Raw genomic sequence first — 16,069 nt, forward strand, 5'->3', positions numbered from 1 at the left:
TGCAATGGAGAGAGGGGAAAGGGGAGGGTTTTTTGTTTTTTTTTAAACAATTCAAAGAAGAACAAAGGAAATCAAGGTCCAAAAGTTGCCAGAGAAGCAGTGCTGTATGTGTCAGAGCTGTATAAATTAGGCTAACTCCACTCTGCTACATTTTAAAGTGCAAAGAAGCTCAGTTTATTTATCTACAGAATACAGGCAAATTATTCCCTCCCACCCCCCGGTTAAAAAATAAAAAACAATAATAAAATAAATCTAACAGATATACATTATCCACAGTCCTACAGACGCCTACACCTACTCGGTAGCACCAAGAATTTGATATGCGTGTAATTAAAATCAATCAAAACTCAAGAGCAATGATTTTGTTTGTTTGTTGGCTTGTTTTTTTGCAGACTTCCTGTCCTTTATTAGATTTTCAGAGGACAAGCCCCTCCCCGCACTACAGGTCAAGGAGATGGGCCCCCTCCTTCGACTCCCCATCACCAGCCCCAGCTGATTTGGCATTAGACTAAGAACAATTACACACACACAGCACAGTGAGAGCAGCTGAAGTTCCTGCTGAGGAGGAGGTGGGATGGGGAGGTGAGGGACTAGTGCTGTACATGGGGCAGGGGGATGGGGCCAAACTACACAAAGGGAGGGGAGGCATGAGTCAAACACACCGCACTAGCTTTGTCTGTGCCTTTACAGGGGTGAAGTTGATGGGGGCGGGGAGAGGGGTGTCTGCACAGCTCCTGCGCCATGAGCCTCTGGCCACGTCATCTTCCCAGGGTGAGGGGGTGGGGGCCGTGTGCAACAGTTTCAGTTTGTCCCCGCGTGCTGTGCATCTGTCTCAGTAGCCGAAGGTCTCCTGCGAGGCATAGACCATGTACAGGAAACCGTCCTCGTCCTTCTCCTGCTCGTAGATCTCCGAGATGGGGGTGGAGACACTCACCATGCTGTGCTGGTTCACCAGCAGGAAGAAGGCTTGGGTAGGGTTCAGCTGCAGGCGGCGCCTGAGGGCGACAGACAAGGGAGGGGTGGTTAGACCAAACGAGGAATGGCAGGGAAGGCTGCGGAGCAGTGACCTCCCAGGGGAGCTGGCGGGCTGGAGGCCCCCAACTGTTCAACAAGGCCAGGCCCGGGCACTCAGCCTCCCTGGCGTGACCCAGAACTGCCCTTGTGGGAAGGGAACCTTTTCCCACTAAGCTAGGCCCATTCCAGCTTGCCCAGCCAGGGCCACCTTTTACCAAGGCTCTTGCTCAGATACGTGGCCCTCCCCGTGCTTCTGGGGGGAAGGGCTGAGCTGCTCTGGTGCTGGTGCAACCGAGGGACTCGGGACCCCTTCTGCCGTGGTCCCCCAAGCACCACAGCTTCTGGCAGGGCATGGGGCAGGAAGGCACCAGCTGCCCTCTCAGGCCGAGCTCTCTCCAGGTTTGAGCCATCGCGCTCAGCCCCGTCGCGTTCCCAGGGCTCCTGGTAATGCAGTACTTAGGGCAGGATTCACAAAGGATCCCCGAAGTCTGAGCCGGGCGCCCAGCCTCCCAGTACAACTAACGGGGAGCAACAGGGTGCCTCACCTCAGCTAGCCAATGGGAGATGCCAAATCAAGGGGGTGTCCCTCCCTGCTCTGAAAGGAATACCTCCCTTTCAGCCCAGTGGTTCAGGCACAGACCTGGCCCGTGGGAGAGGTCTGGTTCAAGTCTCCCCTCCACCGGAGGGCAGGAAGGATTTGAAGCAGGATCTGCCACCTGGGCTATTGTGATGTGGACTCCCTCAATCGCTCCATGGTGGATCATGAAAAGAATCACTGGAGCAGGGGAAGTGGATCCTGGATCTCCCACTTCCCAGGTGAGGGCTCTAACCACCAGACTAGACAGTCACTCTCCTGCTCACTCTCTCTGTGGCCCCGTGTTGAAGCTGTTCCACTGCGGATACAATTCCTGGGCCAGAGAGAACAAGGCTGAGCTGGTGGTCAGAGCACTCCCTGCCCACTAAAGTGGAACTTAGGTGCCTAAGTCCTTTTGTGGTGCCAGCCCTTACTGCCTCCTGAAAGACTCTCCATCCCAGCCTGCTGCACCCTCCCCCATTGCACCCCTGCCCCTGAGCAGCTCCACGAGACTAGCAGCATCCTCACACAATGCTTATGGCCTCAGAGCTACGCTCACTGAACGGGCTTTCCAAGCAAGGCAGCATCAAGGGATCTGAGCGCTGGAAGGGGAGTCGGCAACTCCCGAGCTCCAATCCTGGCTTGGAAATCAACCCGCTCTGTGGCCTGGGGCACAGCCCTCCCTTTCTGCTCCCACCTCTGTTACCAGGGAGCCAACTCATGTGCCATCAATGCAGGGCATGCTGCAGAATAAGGCTCTCCCACCCCATGCTGCCCTCCCAAGAACCCCTCTCTTGCCAGCCAGAAGAATGATGACTATCACACTCTGGCCTCCCAGCGCACGGCAAAGGGCAAGGAATTGGAGAGGAGGAGGTGGCTTTGCTCCTAGCTCAGCTATTGGAAGCTCAGCACAGGCACCCATAGCAGGAGGATGGGGATGGAGGGAGGATGCTGGTGCTTTAGTATAGCCTGAGCCCATCACACCAGGCAGCAGACACATTGCTTCCTTTTGTAAGGAGATGGCTGCAGGGCCTCGGTTCTGAACCCCTCCCAGGCCCTAGAATCCATCCACCACTTAGTGACAGCCAGGCAGCTTGTCCATTGCTCCCTTCCCCAACATCACTGGCCAGTACCTGTTTTCCCCACCCAGCATGGCCCATCCTGCGCAGGTCACACAGCCAAGGCGGGACAGGAGGGTTCATGGCACATTCACTTTGGGCTATTTCACTTACCGGATAATTTTTACCAATTCACTCATATTGACATGGTCGGGGACTAGAAATTTGGTCTTATCCAGCACAGGCAGCTGCTTTTCCCCCTTGTATCTTTCAATGATGACCTGGTGAGAGAAAAGGGCAGAGTCAGGCCCAACCTGCAGCTGCCAAAAGGCCACTATAACGGGTGCCACCATCTCCATGAAGGTAAGTGCCTGCATTAACGCTCTGAAAGCCGGAGAAGAGCAGCAGCTCCTCCAGCAGCAACAAAGTTTTTCAGCAAGTTTCCCTCCTGAACATTTTATCCCTGAGCCCCACGGTACTGAGAATCTCCCCCCAGCGCCCCTCCAATGAATGACTTATTTTAGATCAATACCAAGAAAGAGCAAATGTAAAGTTGCCTTGAGAGCATGTGGTGGGGCTCCCAGTTGAGTGTGCACTGGAATGAACACAACCAGCTGTCTATTCTGTAGATGGAAGAGAGCTTAGAAATCAAAGATATGCAGAAAAGGCACACCAGGCACAGAGCTGGACACGCCCCCCAGTTTAGAGACTTATTAGTCTCTTATCACACAATCCAGTTACAGGGAATCTGTGGCATGCCCTTCCCACTGCATACAAACCATGCAATGGACTGATGACCCTCTACCATCACGCTCAGACAAAAATCTCTCCCCTAAAGAGCACGCTGCAGCCCAGGCTGGGCTGGACTGGACTGAACTGGCTCTAGGGCAACCAGCACTTGGCTCAAGGAGGATCCAAAGTTTCTGAAGAATCTGAGCTTCTGTTAGGCAAGATTTTAGCTTACAGGGCTGTGAAGGAACCCTCCTTAATGTGAAGCAATGCAGTGCTGTTTTCCTGACTCTGCAAATAGCCTGGAAAAACAGCTGCACACCAGACATTGGCTACCCTAGTTATACAAATGGGGTGTGGTTGATACTGAAAGCTACTAATGACTACATGTCACCACACAACTATTTCACTGACTGTTTTAACAGAATACCCAGCTACTCTGGGCCTGAGGGCAGGGCCTGGGATTCAGGCAGAGATCAAGTACTACCCCGTTATTTTCTGGTCTGATCCCTGCTATCAGTTTCCTGATTCTCTGATGAGGTTACTTTGTTTTGCACATCCCAGAGGGGCATTCTTGGCCCCTCCATGGGAGCAGAGCGAACATCACACCTGGCAGAGCCATGGTGACAACGGACAGGTGAGCACCGGAGTTCAGCAGCCTGCAGTCAGCAGGCAGGAAGAGCACAGGTAAAATATTACAGCACGCAGCTGGAAGGGGCTTGGGGCAGACAGAAAACTGACTGAAGGCCCCAACCTGTATCGCTTCCCTCGGAGCCTCACTCCCTACTGAACAGGGCAGTTCCCACATCCCAATGGGGCAAAACAAGCAAACGGTTGGAGCAACCAAACTCTGCATTAAATATCCCATTGGAAACGCCTCCCCGGGCCAGAGTGGGGATTTTAGCTTACCCTCTATCAAGGCAGACAGTAGGATCTAGGACTAGCCACCTGTAGGGTGCCTGCCCGCTTTCAGTTGACATCAGCCTCAACTGCCAGGCAATGGGAAGAGAACAGAGTAGGGATGCAGTGCACAGAAGAGGAGTGGTTTGAGATGCAAGTGATCAGCGATGTTCAGAGAGCACTAAGAAATGGGCAGTGGGGAGTTGCTCTGTCCAGCACTGTATTTAGGACCAGGGCCCATGCTGCTGAAACCCTGAAGGGCGAGTCACGGTTTCTGACCCCGCAAGGGCGCAATACAAGAGCGTTCCAGGCACAGAATCTCTGCAATAGTCTCCTCACTCCTTGTACAGCCATCTGGACTCTTTCCCTTCTGGCCTGGTTTCAGTATTTCCATCCACAAACTGGAAGTGGGCCACTGGATTCCAACTAGTCAGCAAATGGCAGCACAGAGGAGAGCGTCTGAGGTGGAGAAGGGCAGGACGGAAAGCTGGAAGTAGCTTAGGCAGCCAGGAGAAGCAGGAATTTTTCCCAGTGGTCTGAGAGTAGACTGTGTATATAAGTGACCCTTCCCTTCTACTGCCCCAGCCTAGCACCATCTCCCAAGGCCAGAAGATGCAGAGGCCACCAAGAGTCTTTGATACTTGTTGATGTTGCAGCAACTCCCAAATCCTGCTTCAGCACAAGGGGTCGCACTGGCTGCCTTCTTGAGGTCTCCTCCCACCTTTCAGTGCTAGGACCATGCAGGGTGTTTATTAAAAAGAAGGAAAGTATTTGGAAGTTCATGCTGATATTTTCATGGATCCTCTTCCCAGCTGCCAGCAACTAGCGTCAGGGTATTTCCTTGTTAGTATCCATCGATTTCCCTCCACCCTGTCATGCTACAAACCTTAATTTCAGTTTAGAGAGTTATAAGAAAGCTACTTCCTCTAAAGCATCACAGATTATAGACAGAGATTTTTGAAACAAACAAACAAAACAAAAAAAAACAGTAAAGAAAAAAGGCCAAGATTTGTTTCTTTAAAACTTCATCACATTCTTCCTCTTTAAAATAATTAAACAAATCTAAAGAACCAGCTCCATTTTACTGACAGAACAGAGGTAAGAGAAGAATTTCAGTCTCCTCCCCTGCACATTGCAGCCTCAGGCCTCTGCTCCTCTCCCCACTTACAAACAGGAAGCCTCACACAGTAACCTTTTATTGTAGGTTTCAGAGTAGCAGCTGTGTTAGTCTGTATCCGCAAAAAGAAAAGGAGTACTTGTGGCACCTTAGAGACTAACCAATTTATTTGAGCATAAGCTTTCGTGAGCTACAGTTCACTTCATCGGATGCATAAAGGTGATTTGGGAAGGAGAGGGGAATATTTGCATATTAGATTACATATATTATATGAAACTGAACATGCATTTCAATACCCCAATCCTCAGTATGGATTCTCATGTGTTATACGTTTGTGCTAGAGGAATAAAATTGCAGAATCACAGTTGGATCCTCAAGCCCCAGTGGAGAGGCACAGTGAGAATGTGAAAGTGGGGCACATTAGGGAAAACAAAACAACAACAAAATTACAAACCAAGGGGCATCTTTCCATCTAAGGCACAAAAATGTTTTAGTCTCAAAATCTCTCTTGTAAGAATTCCAGGACTTTTGAGGAAAAAATAACAAATTAAAATGAGGTAGCCAGAAACACACACCAGAAAAATAAATGTACTTAAAAATCCACAACAATAGCAACTTCAAAATGTCTTTAAAAATAAAACCATGGAAGAAAATGAATACTGTAGAAAGAGAAACAATGAGAAAAACTGGGATCAGATACAGGATGCAAGCAAGGGGAGGGTGCTGGTGGTAAGAGGCTGTTTTGTAGTAGTAATTTTTTGCATGCATTTCGAAATAAAATCACATCACAGTATCTCAAATGAAAGCAAAAATGAAGCTGGAGATTCTTCCTTAAGTCCCCTGGGCAGATAGGAGCTGGTCATTCCTTCCTCCCATTCACCCCCAATCCAAAGGGGAAATGAATGTGTGGCTGGATAGGTCTTTATCCCCACTTCTGAGGAAGAGAGAAAAATGAAAGGGAAGATGAGTGGCAATAAAGAGAAAGAAAGTAGCTGTTCACCCCACATGGGACTTAAACCAACAATCTCTGGCTTAGGAGGCCAATGCTTTATCCATTAGGCCACTGGGGCCACACAAAATAGTGTCAAGGAGGGCTCTGAAGAGACACTTCTGAAGCTCCTGGGACATGCCACAGGGGGAAAGGCTAGACTTAGAGGGTGCAGGAGAACTTACTTAGTGTTGTGTCCACAGCACGGTTTTTACTTACTGCTATAAATCTCTTATGAGATGTTTATAGTTTGTGCAGTAAAAATTAGTTTTGAATTTAACTGAAGACTGTTGTTCTCCACAAAAGTTGTCATGAATGTTTAGGGGTAGATTCCTCTGGCTAATTACAAATGCAACAAACAGAACATGCTGCCTAGCAGAGATTCCTCCACAAAAACCCAACGACAGTTTTGCAGAGTGCTTGTTCATTCAGTAACCACTCCCTTTGCATGATAGGAAATTACTTCATAATAGCATGACTGAGACAGGAGTCCAAACCTATCAAGCCCTCAGGATGCAACAGACCCCGACTTTGGAAAAGTTCTCATCTAGCCCAAACTTGTTTGGTTTGATCGCCATTAATTTTATTACATGCAGTGTTGGTCCCACGATATTAGACACACAAGGTGGGGGAGGCAGTATCTTTTATTGGACCAAGTTCTGTTGGTGAGAGAAACGAATTTAAGCTCCCAGGCTCGAAAGCTTAATTTTGCTAGATGCTAAAACTCATGGACTGAATAGAGACACTGGATTTATGGCTTATTACAACCATCTATAACCCACTGACATCTCCCTCCCCTTCCCCCCCACACACCCAGAGGGATGTTAACTGGCCACTTACCTTTGAGTGATCCCTTGAAATGTGTTAACTGCTTATTCTAAACTATGTGTTCCAGTTTGTATTTAGCTGCAACACTGAGTACATTTCCCAGACCTGAAGAGCTCTGTGTAGCTCGAAAGCTTGTCTCTCATCAACAGAAGTTGTTCCAATAAAAGATATTACCTCACCTACCTTGTCCCTTTAATATTATTGTTTATTTTTTAAAACTTACTGCAAGTTACAGTCAAATGTTTAACAAAGGGGTTTTAATTATTATATAGGTTAGCTGGCAACGGAGATTGCTACGCTACATATGACCCTTGTACAACACATAACAAGAACTTTATAATTCAAATACCCTAGGCCTTAAGAAGTATGGCTGTAGCCAGTCAAGGTAACTTAAATAAATATTCCATTACCACTACCGCTCCAGACTCTCAGTTAACAATACTGATACGTTAACGTTCACTTTAGAATTCCAACCACCTTAATTCTGCCCCCACCCTCCAGGATACACGCACTTTAATTCATACACTATATTCTGCTTTTGTAAAGCCACCCATTATAATAATCTGAAATAAAACATTTACAGTTATTACCCCTTGTTGCACGATCTGTGTAATCCTGCAATATGCAAGGACAGCATGGCACTAGCTCAATACCAATATCAATCCAGAAAGACTAACGAAAGACACTAACTTGTTTCATCTTACAGAAGACTGTTTGACCCCCTCGCCATTTGTTCCTTTAGCTCATGAAGGGGATCAGCTCTCACACCATGTTTGGGGAGCACAAGGGTCTGGTCCCTCTTTCATCATTCTTGTCATTGGGTCAGCAGTACAGGGAAACAGGCAGATAACAGCTGCACAGGGACAGAGTCACACTAGTGCAGCAGAAGTGACTGTTCTCGGTCTGTTCAGAAGGGTGGTTTTGGCTGAGCTTAACATGTGGTGAAGAGGGAAGCAGACAAACTCCCTGGAACCTCTGATCAAGATCCAGCAAGCTGAGAAAGGGTCTCTGCTCCCCCCTCCCACCGGCTGGGCCTCGCTGACATGCTTCCCATGCTGTCCTTGCTGATACAGGAGAGAAAGGCACTCAGACTCCCCCCTAGCAACATATATGGTACAAAAACCTGGAGGAGTTCAAATGTAATTAGGAGCAAGAGGGGATGAAAATAGAGCAAAAAGCAGATTAGCAGGGAACACTTGCCATGAAAGAGATTTACTCAACTGGGGAATAATCCCCCAAAGGCCATCATGGAAGGAATCCCTGTCACTCAAGTCACTGCACCAGGGAATAAATCCGGGCCTGGAGTGAGACATGAGAAGCGAACGGGGTCTTTCCCATCCGTGACTGGTGGGATTCTAGGACTTCCTGGTCATGACATGCAAGACAAGTCTCCAGGGAATTCACTATGTTCTAGATTGTCACAGCTCTGTGTAAGTCAGTGGAGCTAGGACTACTCACCCCAGCTCAGGAGTGCCCCTTAGTTTGAAGGGATTCAGACAGTAGCAACAGCTAAGGGGCTTTGTGAGGAAAGGTTACAAAGAGCAGTGTGCATCTTTCAGATAATGCCTACTGACAGCCAGCTGTAGTGTCCTACGAGAGTGCAGGGCATTACAGTCTCGAAACCAGTCAGTCAGAACGGCCAGTCGAGAGGGAGAGGATGGACTTTGGATAATCTAGAGTGGAGTCCGACTCACTTCTCCCCAGCAAGGGCCGAGAAGTCATTCAGCTGGGATTGAAGCTTCCCTCTTTTTAGCTTAATCCACAGCTTTATTGCAGCTTTCCCAACACCGCTGTGCACAGGAATGCTCCTGTCCACCTCACTTAACAATGCAACCCCATGCTCTGGGTGTCCCTAAGCCTCTGATCGCCAGAAACTGGGACTGGACGACGGGATAGATCATTCAGTAATTGCCTTGATCTGTTCATTCCCTCTGAAGCATCCATCACCAATCACTGCCAGAGACAGGATACTGGGCTAGATGGACCATTGGTCTGATCCAGTATGGCCGTCCGTCCGTTCTTATCTGCCTATGGGAGGATTATTAGTTATCTGCATTATTGTAGCATGCAAGAGTGCTGATCTGAATCAGGACCCTGTGGGTTAGGCACTGTACAAACACAGAACAAAAAGACAATCCTGGCTCCAATCCCCCACACAAGCTCATCTCTATGGAAGACATGGCTGGCAGTAGAGTCTGGAACTCTCTACGCTTCTGGACTTGTCTGAGCCTTTAGATCCTGGCTGGACTTTTCCAGCTGTATCATACCTGAGCCAGAGGACAGCACAGCCTCCAGATCAAGGCATTCTCTCACCCTGTGCCTGTTCGTCACGTACCCTGCTGTTACTCTAGATTGGGGTCCTGACAGGTGTCAGAACCACCCTGCCCATCTGAGCTTGCTAAAGGATGAGGCGGTCTTGGCCAGACCCCAGATAGATGTGGTCTGGAGTGGGAGGAGGGTGCTAGGCAGATCCCAATATGCAAAAGGTTGAGAGCCCCTGCTCCACCAACACTCAGCTGAACAGGACACATGCATGATTGCGGGATGCATTCGGGTCCCACCGGGTGCACTGCTCCCCGTTCTCACTAAAACTGGCTCATCTCAAATTCATTATGAAACTACAATACTACAAACATGCTGGTAACTTCTACCTAGCATCTTGGCCAGCCAGGCCTCCTCCAACCCTCCAGCAAGTCAACTGGAACTTCATCACCACCTTCCACTCAGACACACACTGGGTGGACTGAGCTTGCATCTGAATAACAGACAACAGAGATGATTTTCAGAGGCTTCCAGAGGAAGTTGCATGCCCGACTGCCCTCTGTGCCTTTGAAAACATTCCCCAGATCAGTGTGTCCAAGAGAGTGAAGTTATAGGTCACGAGACAATCACTGACTATTCACCAGGCATGTCACAGGCTCTAACCTCCCACATGGGCCCTGAGACCAGTCAATCCATTTCCACCCTCGTCACAGAGCCTCTCCATGATGGATAGAGGGGCAGAACTATGGTGCTGAACAGAATGCTAAATCTAGCAGAGGACTGCTCTATTAGAAGGTCTGATGACAGCACTGACCCTTACATGAGACAGGCCTGGGGTCCCCTTGAGGTTACAAGATTTTGTGATGGGCTGATTTTCTGTGACAAACTAATAGAGAATTTAGGGAGGATCTTGGAATTGCAAAGGGGGGGGGCCTCTAAAGAATGGTCCCTTTTTTATGGCTGCTCCCTCCCTCCCTTCCTTTCCATCTGCACTTCACTTTGACAGCCAAGTTCTTTGGCTGCAGGGAAGAAGCGATTAGAAAGTGGCAAAATAAGAGGATCTGCATGTATGGATGCTGCTCTAGTTATTGTCTGGGATTCAAATAGATGCAAACAGCAGCAGATCCTGCAGGCATAGGTAATTCATATGCTAGGACTACAGACCAGAGAACAACAGCACAACTCTGCACTCTCTAGTGCCTGCACTACTTTTCTTTATGGACATGGTCCATTCATCTGGCTGTGGCTTGTTTCTCAATCATGTCTAACAGGAATGGAGTCAGACATCTCTAATTATCAGCCACTGTATCTGATACAGACTGGCATCTCGATTACAATGACACCAGTCTGAGAAAGATGCCTGGCTGCTGGGGCAGCAGCTGGTTAGTGCCTCCAGCTTATGGTCTGTCGTTTTACATGACAAGCAACAACTTCTAGGGATTTTGTTTCAAGGGAGGCGACTGGAACATGCCTTATCAGCTATGGATGGAATTATAAAACCAAAGTTTACACCCTAAAAAGACCACAAAAGACACATATAAAAGTGCCTCCCTCCTCCTTTTGCACGTTGCTCATCATCTTAGATTTCACGCTTCTCAGTGTCTACTCTGTATAGTGCTTAGCACAAAGCAGCCCAGATCCTAATCAAGGCACTGGGGTGTTACCTTAGAAATAATGGGAAATAAGTGCAGGTGAAAGGCCCTGAACAGAGCCCTTGAAGGGCAGAGCCCTGAGCCAACACTACAAATAGCACGTGTAGCCTCACACCTCCTCGCCCTGGTTTTGGGGGGACAGCCTATGGGGGCAAGAGGGGATATTGCTATCTTCATAGAATCATAGGACTGGAAGGGACCTTGAGAGGTCATCTAGTCCAGTCCACTGCACTCATGGCAGGACCATCCTTGACAGATGTTTGTCTAACCTGCTCTTAAAAATCTCCAGTGATGGAGATTCCACAACCACGCTAGGTAATTTATTCCAGTGCTTAAACCCCCCCCCCCCCCCAAAAACAGTTAGGAAGTTTTTCCTAATGTCCAACCTAAACCTCCCTGGCTGCAATTTAAGCCCATTGCTTCTTGTCCTATCCTCAGAGGTTAAGAACAACGATTTTTCTCCCTCCTCCTTGTAACAACCTTTTATGTACTTGAAAAAGTATGTCCCCTTTCAGCCTTTTCTTTTCCAGACTAAACAAACCCAGTATTTTCATGGCCCATCCAATCCTTGGCCTCTCTGTTCTAACGGTGGTTTGTCCCAGCCCACTCTGTACTGAAAAGGGGTAAACATCCTATTTCACTCTACTCCAGTTCAGATATTGCCCTTTTCCCCCAAGTCTCTGAGCACCCCTCAGAAGCACATAAATACATTGTATGAAGACAGTGTATTATGCAGGGCATATACATCACATTCCTTTGGGAGGCAGGTTTCCTACTGTAGCCACAGACTTGCACGCTGAGCGGAATACAGCAGCTCGCTCAGAAGATATTTTAAGCCGCACAAGCCTCCCATGAACAGGCTTGGAATCTGGAGTGGCTGCCTAAAGAGCATGGACTCAGACCCAAGGGAAGAGCCTATGGAGAAAAACAATGAATTGGGGCAGAGGGAGAGTAGCTTGGCCAACTCCTTAGAAGCCATCTACTGCTCAGGCTGGACAGAAAACAAGCCTGTTGTACTCCCCCAAAGAAGTCACAACCTCACAAACCTCAAGTACCAGGTTCACTGCAGTGCAAAAAGGACTCGGCACAAGGAATCATCAGTTAAATGGTCCCAAACACTACCTTACAATAGCGTTGATGCAGTATTATCGATACATGCCTAAATTTTCAGAGACCCCCTCCAACATTACTGGAGCAATTTTGTATCCACAATTAAATGCAGGTGAAAAACTGGAATCAACTGGGCCCACAATCACTCCCATTTAGAAACCGGATGACATAAGTGCACCTGAATCTACTTGCAAGCACACAAAAAGCATGTGCAATAGCAGAAGGGCTAAGGCCTAGTTAAAAATCAGGCTCAGTGTGAACAGGAGCTCTGTCTTACATCTGAACTGGCACTTCCCAACAAAAGCACTGCCTAATACCAAACTGGGGCAGGAGCCCAGTAGGATGGTAGCCGCTTAGAAATCCGGGATTTCCTTGGGTTTCCCATCTAAACAATGACCTTAGTATGCTTTGCTTTTGAGATGTGACAAGATCACAGCCCAGAGTGATGTGACTACAGGCATTAAAAAAAAACTTGAACAATTGATGTTAAGCACCCCTCAAAAACAACAAGAGCAACTTTTAGCTTTGCTAGTCATTTCCCTGCATACTGCACTAAGAGCCACGCAGATAAAGTTGAACGGTGAACGGGAAGTACTTTGTTAAAACGCATTAATGCGTCTTTGGAGTTCACTAACCACAAGGGCTCTCTGTGCTGTTTCTGAGAAAGCAGCATGTGACCAGCTCACGTTTCTCTGGAAACGGCAGGAAAGATATCCTATCCCATTAGCACCCCACACTATGCCATAAATCAGCTACTAGAACCCAGCTGTGCACAGGGGAGCTGGAGGGAGGGGAGATGGACTCAAGCCAACCGCCACTGATTACCTTCATGCCATGACTCCATGAGACTGCAGGGAATTTACACAAGAGAATTCCACGTGGTCATATGTTTGGAAGCTGGCAACCATGGCCAGTTCAGCAAGGAGCGATGGCACTGGGGGTACGGAAAACCAGAAGGAAAGGAAAGACAGGTAAGTGAGCAGCCTGATGTGGAAAGCATTGGAGGAGACCAGAAGAAGAAGATTCTACCCAATCAGTAGAAGTGCTGAAGTATGTTTTGGGTTGGCAGTAGAGTTTGGACAGATAAGCAGCCTGGAAGCACAATCAGAGATGGAACTGGGGCTCAGCCATGAAGAGATGCACTGCTATAGAGTTTTCTTATCGGAATTTGGATAGGAGCCCAAAGAAAAGCAGCTGCAAGAAATGGGTTTGGTGACTCGGGGTGGGGGGGGGGCACTCTTCTCCACAGGTCTGAGGAACTAGTGCTCCAGTGTGGATTGAGAGCCCTGTGCGGCTGGTACCAGCTCCTGGATGAGAAAAGTTGACATGCTGACAGCTTATTGCCCAGAAAGATCCCCTAGCACCTTAAGTGCTAACCTCAGTGTCCCGCCAAGTTTTGTTTAGGGAATTAAATTCCAGCCAGCAATTTCGATAGGACACTTCATCCACAGATTATAAAGCCAGAATGGATGGTTGCATTTGAACTGTTGTATATCATAGGCCTCCCTGAATTGATTCCAGTCTCACTAGAGCAAGGTCTTATAGCAAAACATCCAATCTGATTTTAAAATTGCCAGAGAATCCACCACAGCCCTGTTCCAGGGGTTAATTGCCCTTTTAGGAACAGTTGTGTAGCACTGGTGCACACTGTTTAAAGGTCATTGTATTCCATACTGAAGGAGGATATATTTCAGGAGCTAGATAAGAGATTGCCAGGTCCAAAGGATGCAAAATGCTTTTGTACTCTGCATTTTCCATGCAGATCTGATAAGCAGTGGTCAGACAGTTAACTGGGATTGCCAATTTAGGATTTATTTTCAGTTTACTAAGTATGCCAACTGCATTTCTGAGAATAATTCTATTGCTTTATTCATAAATCCTTTACATTCACATAGTTAGCATTTTTCGTCGTGGACCTGAAGAGTCCTCTGGGGAGGACCAAGACAGCCAACTGGCACACACATTAAGAGTGAGGGGAAAGGAAAATCTTGCCTAAAGACCCTGGCTCAAGCCTCTTTTTATCAGAAGTGCCAAGGGATCTTCAGTATCTGTGCAGAGCTACATTTCAGAATGTCATTGCCCTTAACTGCGTGATTAAAATGCATTCTTTGAAACTCAGGCCTGCAAACTAGGAAGTAGGGTCAATCAGACAATGCAGAGCAAGTGAAATACACACCTAAAATCCTCCCCATCTCACAGGGAAGTCCCTGTGTGGAGGAGAGAAATACCTTTCCTGAAACCACTACTCCTGACAGAATTCATATGTACTACATATTTTCTGCGGGGGGACACAGAAAAATGCAAAATAAAGCTGCCGGGGGATACATGCCTCTTCCCTGGCAGCCCAGTCAGCGCGTCTGTTCCAGAGTGCCTGGAGCAGCCTAAGACAGGCAAATCACTGTGGGGGAAAGGGGCTGGGCGTGCATGCCTGTGGGGGAGACATTGATCACTGTCAGGGGGTGGGGCTGGCCAACAAGCGAGCGGGACTCTTGCTTGCTACTGCAGCTCACCGGGCATGGAGGGTGGGAGGTCTATTTATTATGCACAAGAAATGCTCTGTCCCTGAGGCAGAAATGTAGCAGCCTGCCTACTAGCTAACTGATCATTCTCTGAGGCAGAAATATAGCAGCCTGCCTGCCTAGTAACGTCTGTTACTTCTTGAGAATCAAAAACACACTTAATTAAATATTAGTATGTTACTGAAAATTGTTTGTTTCTAAATTAAAGAAAATTGCTTTCGTAAAATAACCCCCACATTTTGTGAACGTTGCTGTTGATGGTTAATTGATCTCATTCCAGAGGCCGAAATGTAGCAGCCTGCCTGCACAGTAACATTTTTAATGTTTCTATTGTTAGTTAACTGTTCCCATTCTCAGTCTATTCCCTCAGGAGCATAAAACCTGTAAAAGTTTTAAGGCCCCTACATTGCCAGAATGATGTAAAGCCTTAAAAATGACAGTAAGGGAATCAGCTAGGAAGATCTATGTGCTTTCTCACTTTTTTTCTGTGCCAAAGTGGCACAATGGGTTAGATTAAGCTCAGGATTTATTTTACTAACCCATTTAAAAAAAAAAGACTGAAGGCAAATAAAACATTTACCAACCAGTCAATAAAATGTCAGGACAATCAGGACCAAGCACTTCCCAAAGTACCCAGCCAGGTCCAGGACAATGATTAGCAAAACTGTATGACTTATGTTTGAAAGTCTGAGCAATTTAAAATGACATTCTACTTTTTCTTTTTTTTTGGCACTGTTCTGTAATGTAATTTAAATGAAAATCCAGGATTATAACTGGAATGCAGGGTATTAGTTACCAAATGTTTGTAACTAAACTTCCATATGTTTAGGAAATGCTGAACAGTTATTGTGACTTTTTTCTGTATTGTAGTTTAATTAACGTACCAAAACAATTAAAACTGGTGTGATTATATTGCACTATTTTGACAAATAAAATTTGCAGAGTTTTTAATTTTTTGGTGCAGAATCCTCCCAGGAGTATACCACAAATCAAACACGCTCCCCCATCTCCTTCAGGTGCTGTTAAAAAGCAAAAGGAAATACCGAGGCGACTTCACCAGAGAGATCTCAGATTGGGAATTAGAGAAGGATAGCAACTATCAGATAGTGAAAATCACATCATTTTAACTACTCCAGCAAGAGGGATGTGGTTCAAAGCAGTCATGGGAAGAGGTAGGAGAATTTCCCAGGGTAGTGGATTTGATCCTCCTTGCTCATCTCAAATGCTTCTCTGGGGAAGCAGACCATTCAGTAAATAGTGCTCTCCACTTGTGACAAGGGTCTTAGCCAGATCTTGGACTGAATGTGGATGGGGGGGA

General features: G+C 47.3%; 1 protein-coding gene across 1 annotated transcript in view; it reads right to left on the reverse strand.

The window, feature by feature from the left end:
• Positions 1–381: 381 nt before the first annotated feature.
• The window catches only part of MAP1LC3A (microtubule associated protein 1 light chain 3 alpha), a 33,401-nt gene continuing 17,713 nt past the window's right edge, over positions 382–16,069 (reverse strand). The window contains exons 4-5 of the mRNA XM_043526941.1: positions 2,821–2,927; positions 382–995 (exon numbers count right to left, since the gene is read on the reverse strand). Of these exons, the coding sequence (XP_043382876.1) occupies positions 833–995; positions 2,821–2,927 (270 nt within the window). The 3' untranslated portion in view covers positions 382–832. The remainder of the gene's footprint in view (positions 996–2,820; positions 2,928–16,069) is intronic.

This window comes from Chelonia mydas, chromosome 13 (assembly GCF_015237465.2).
Source record: "Chelonia mydas isolate rCheMyd1 chromosome 13, rCheMyd1.pri.v2, whole genome shotgun sequence".
Classification (NCBI taxonomy): Eukaryota; Metazoa; Chordata; order Testudines; family Cheloniidae; genus Chelonia; species Chelonia mydas.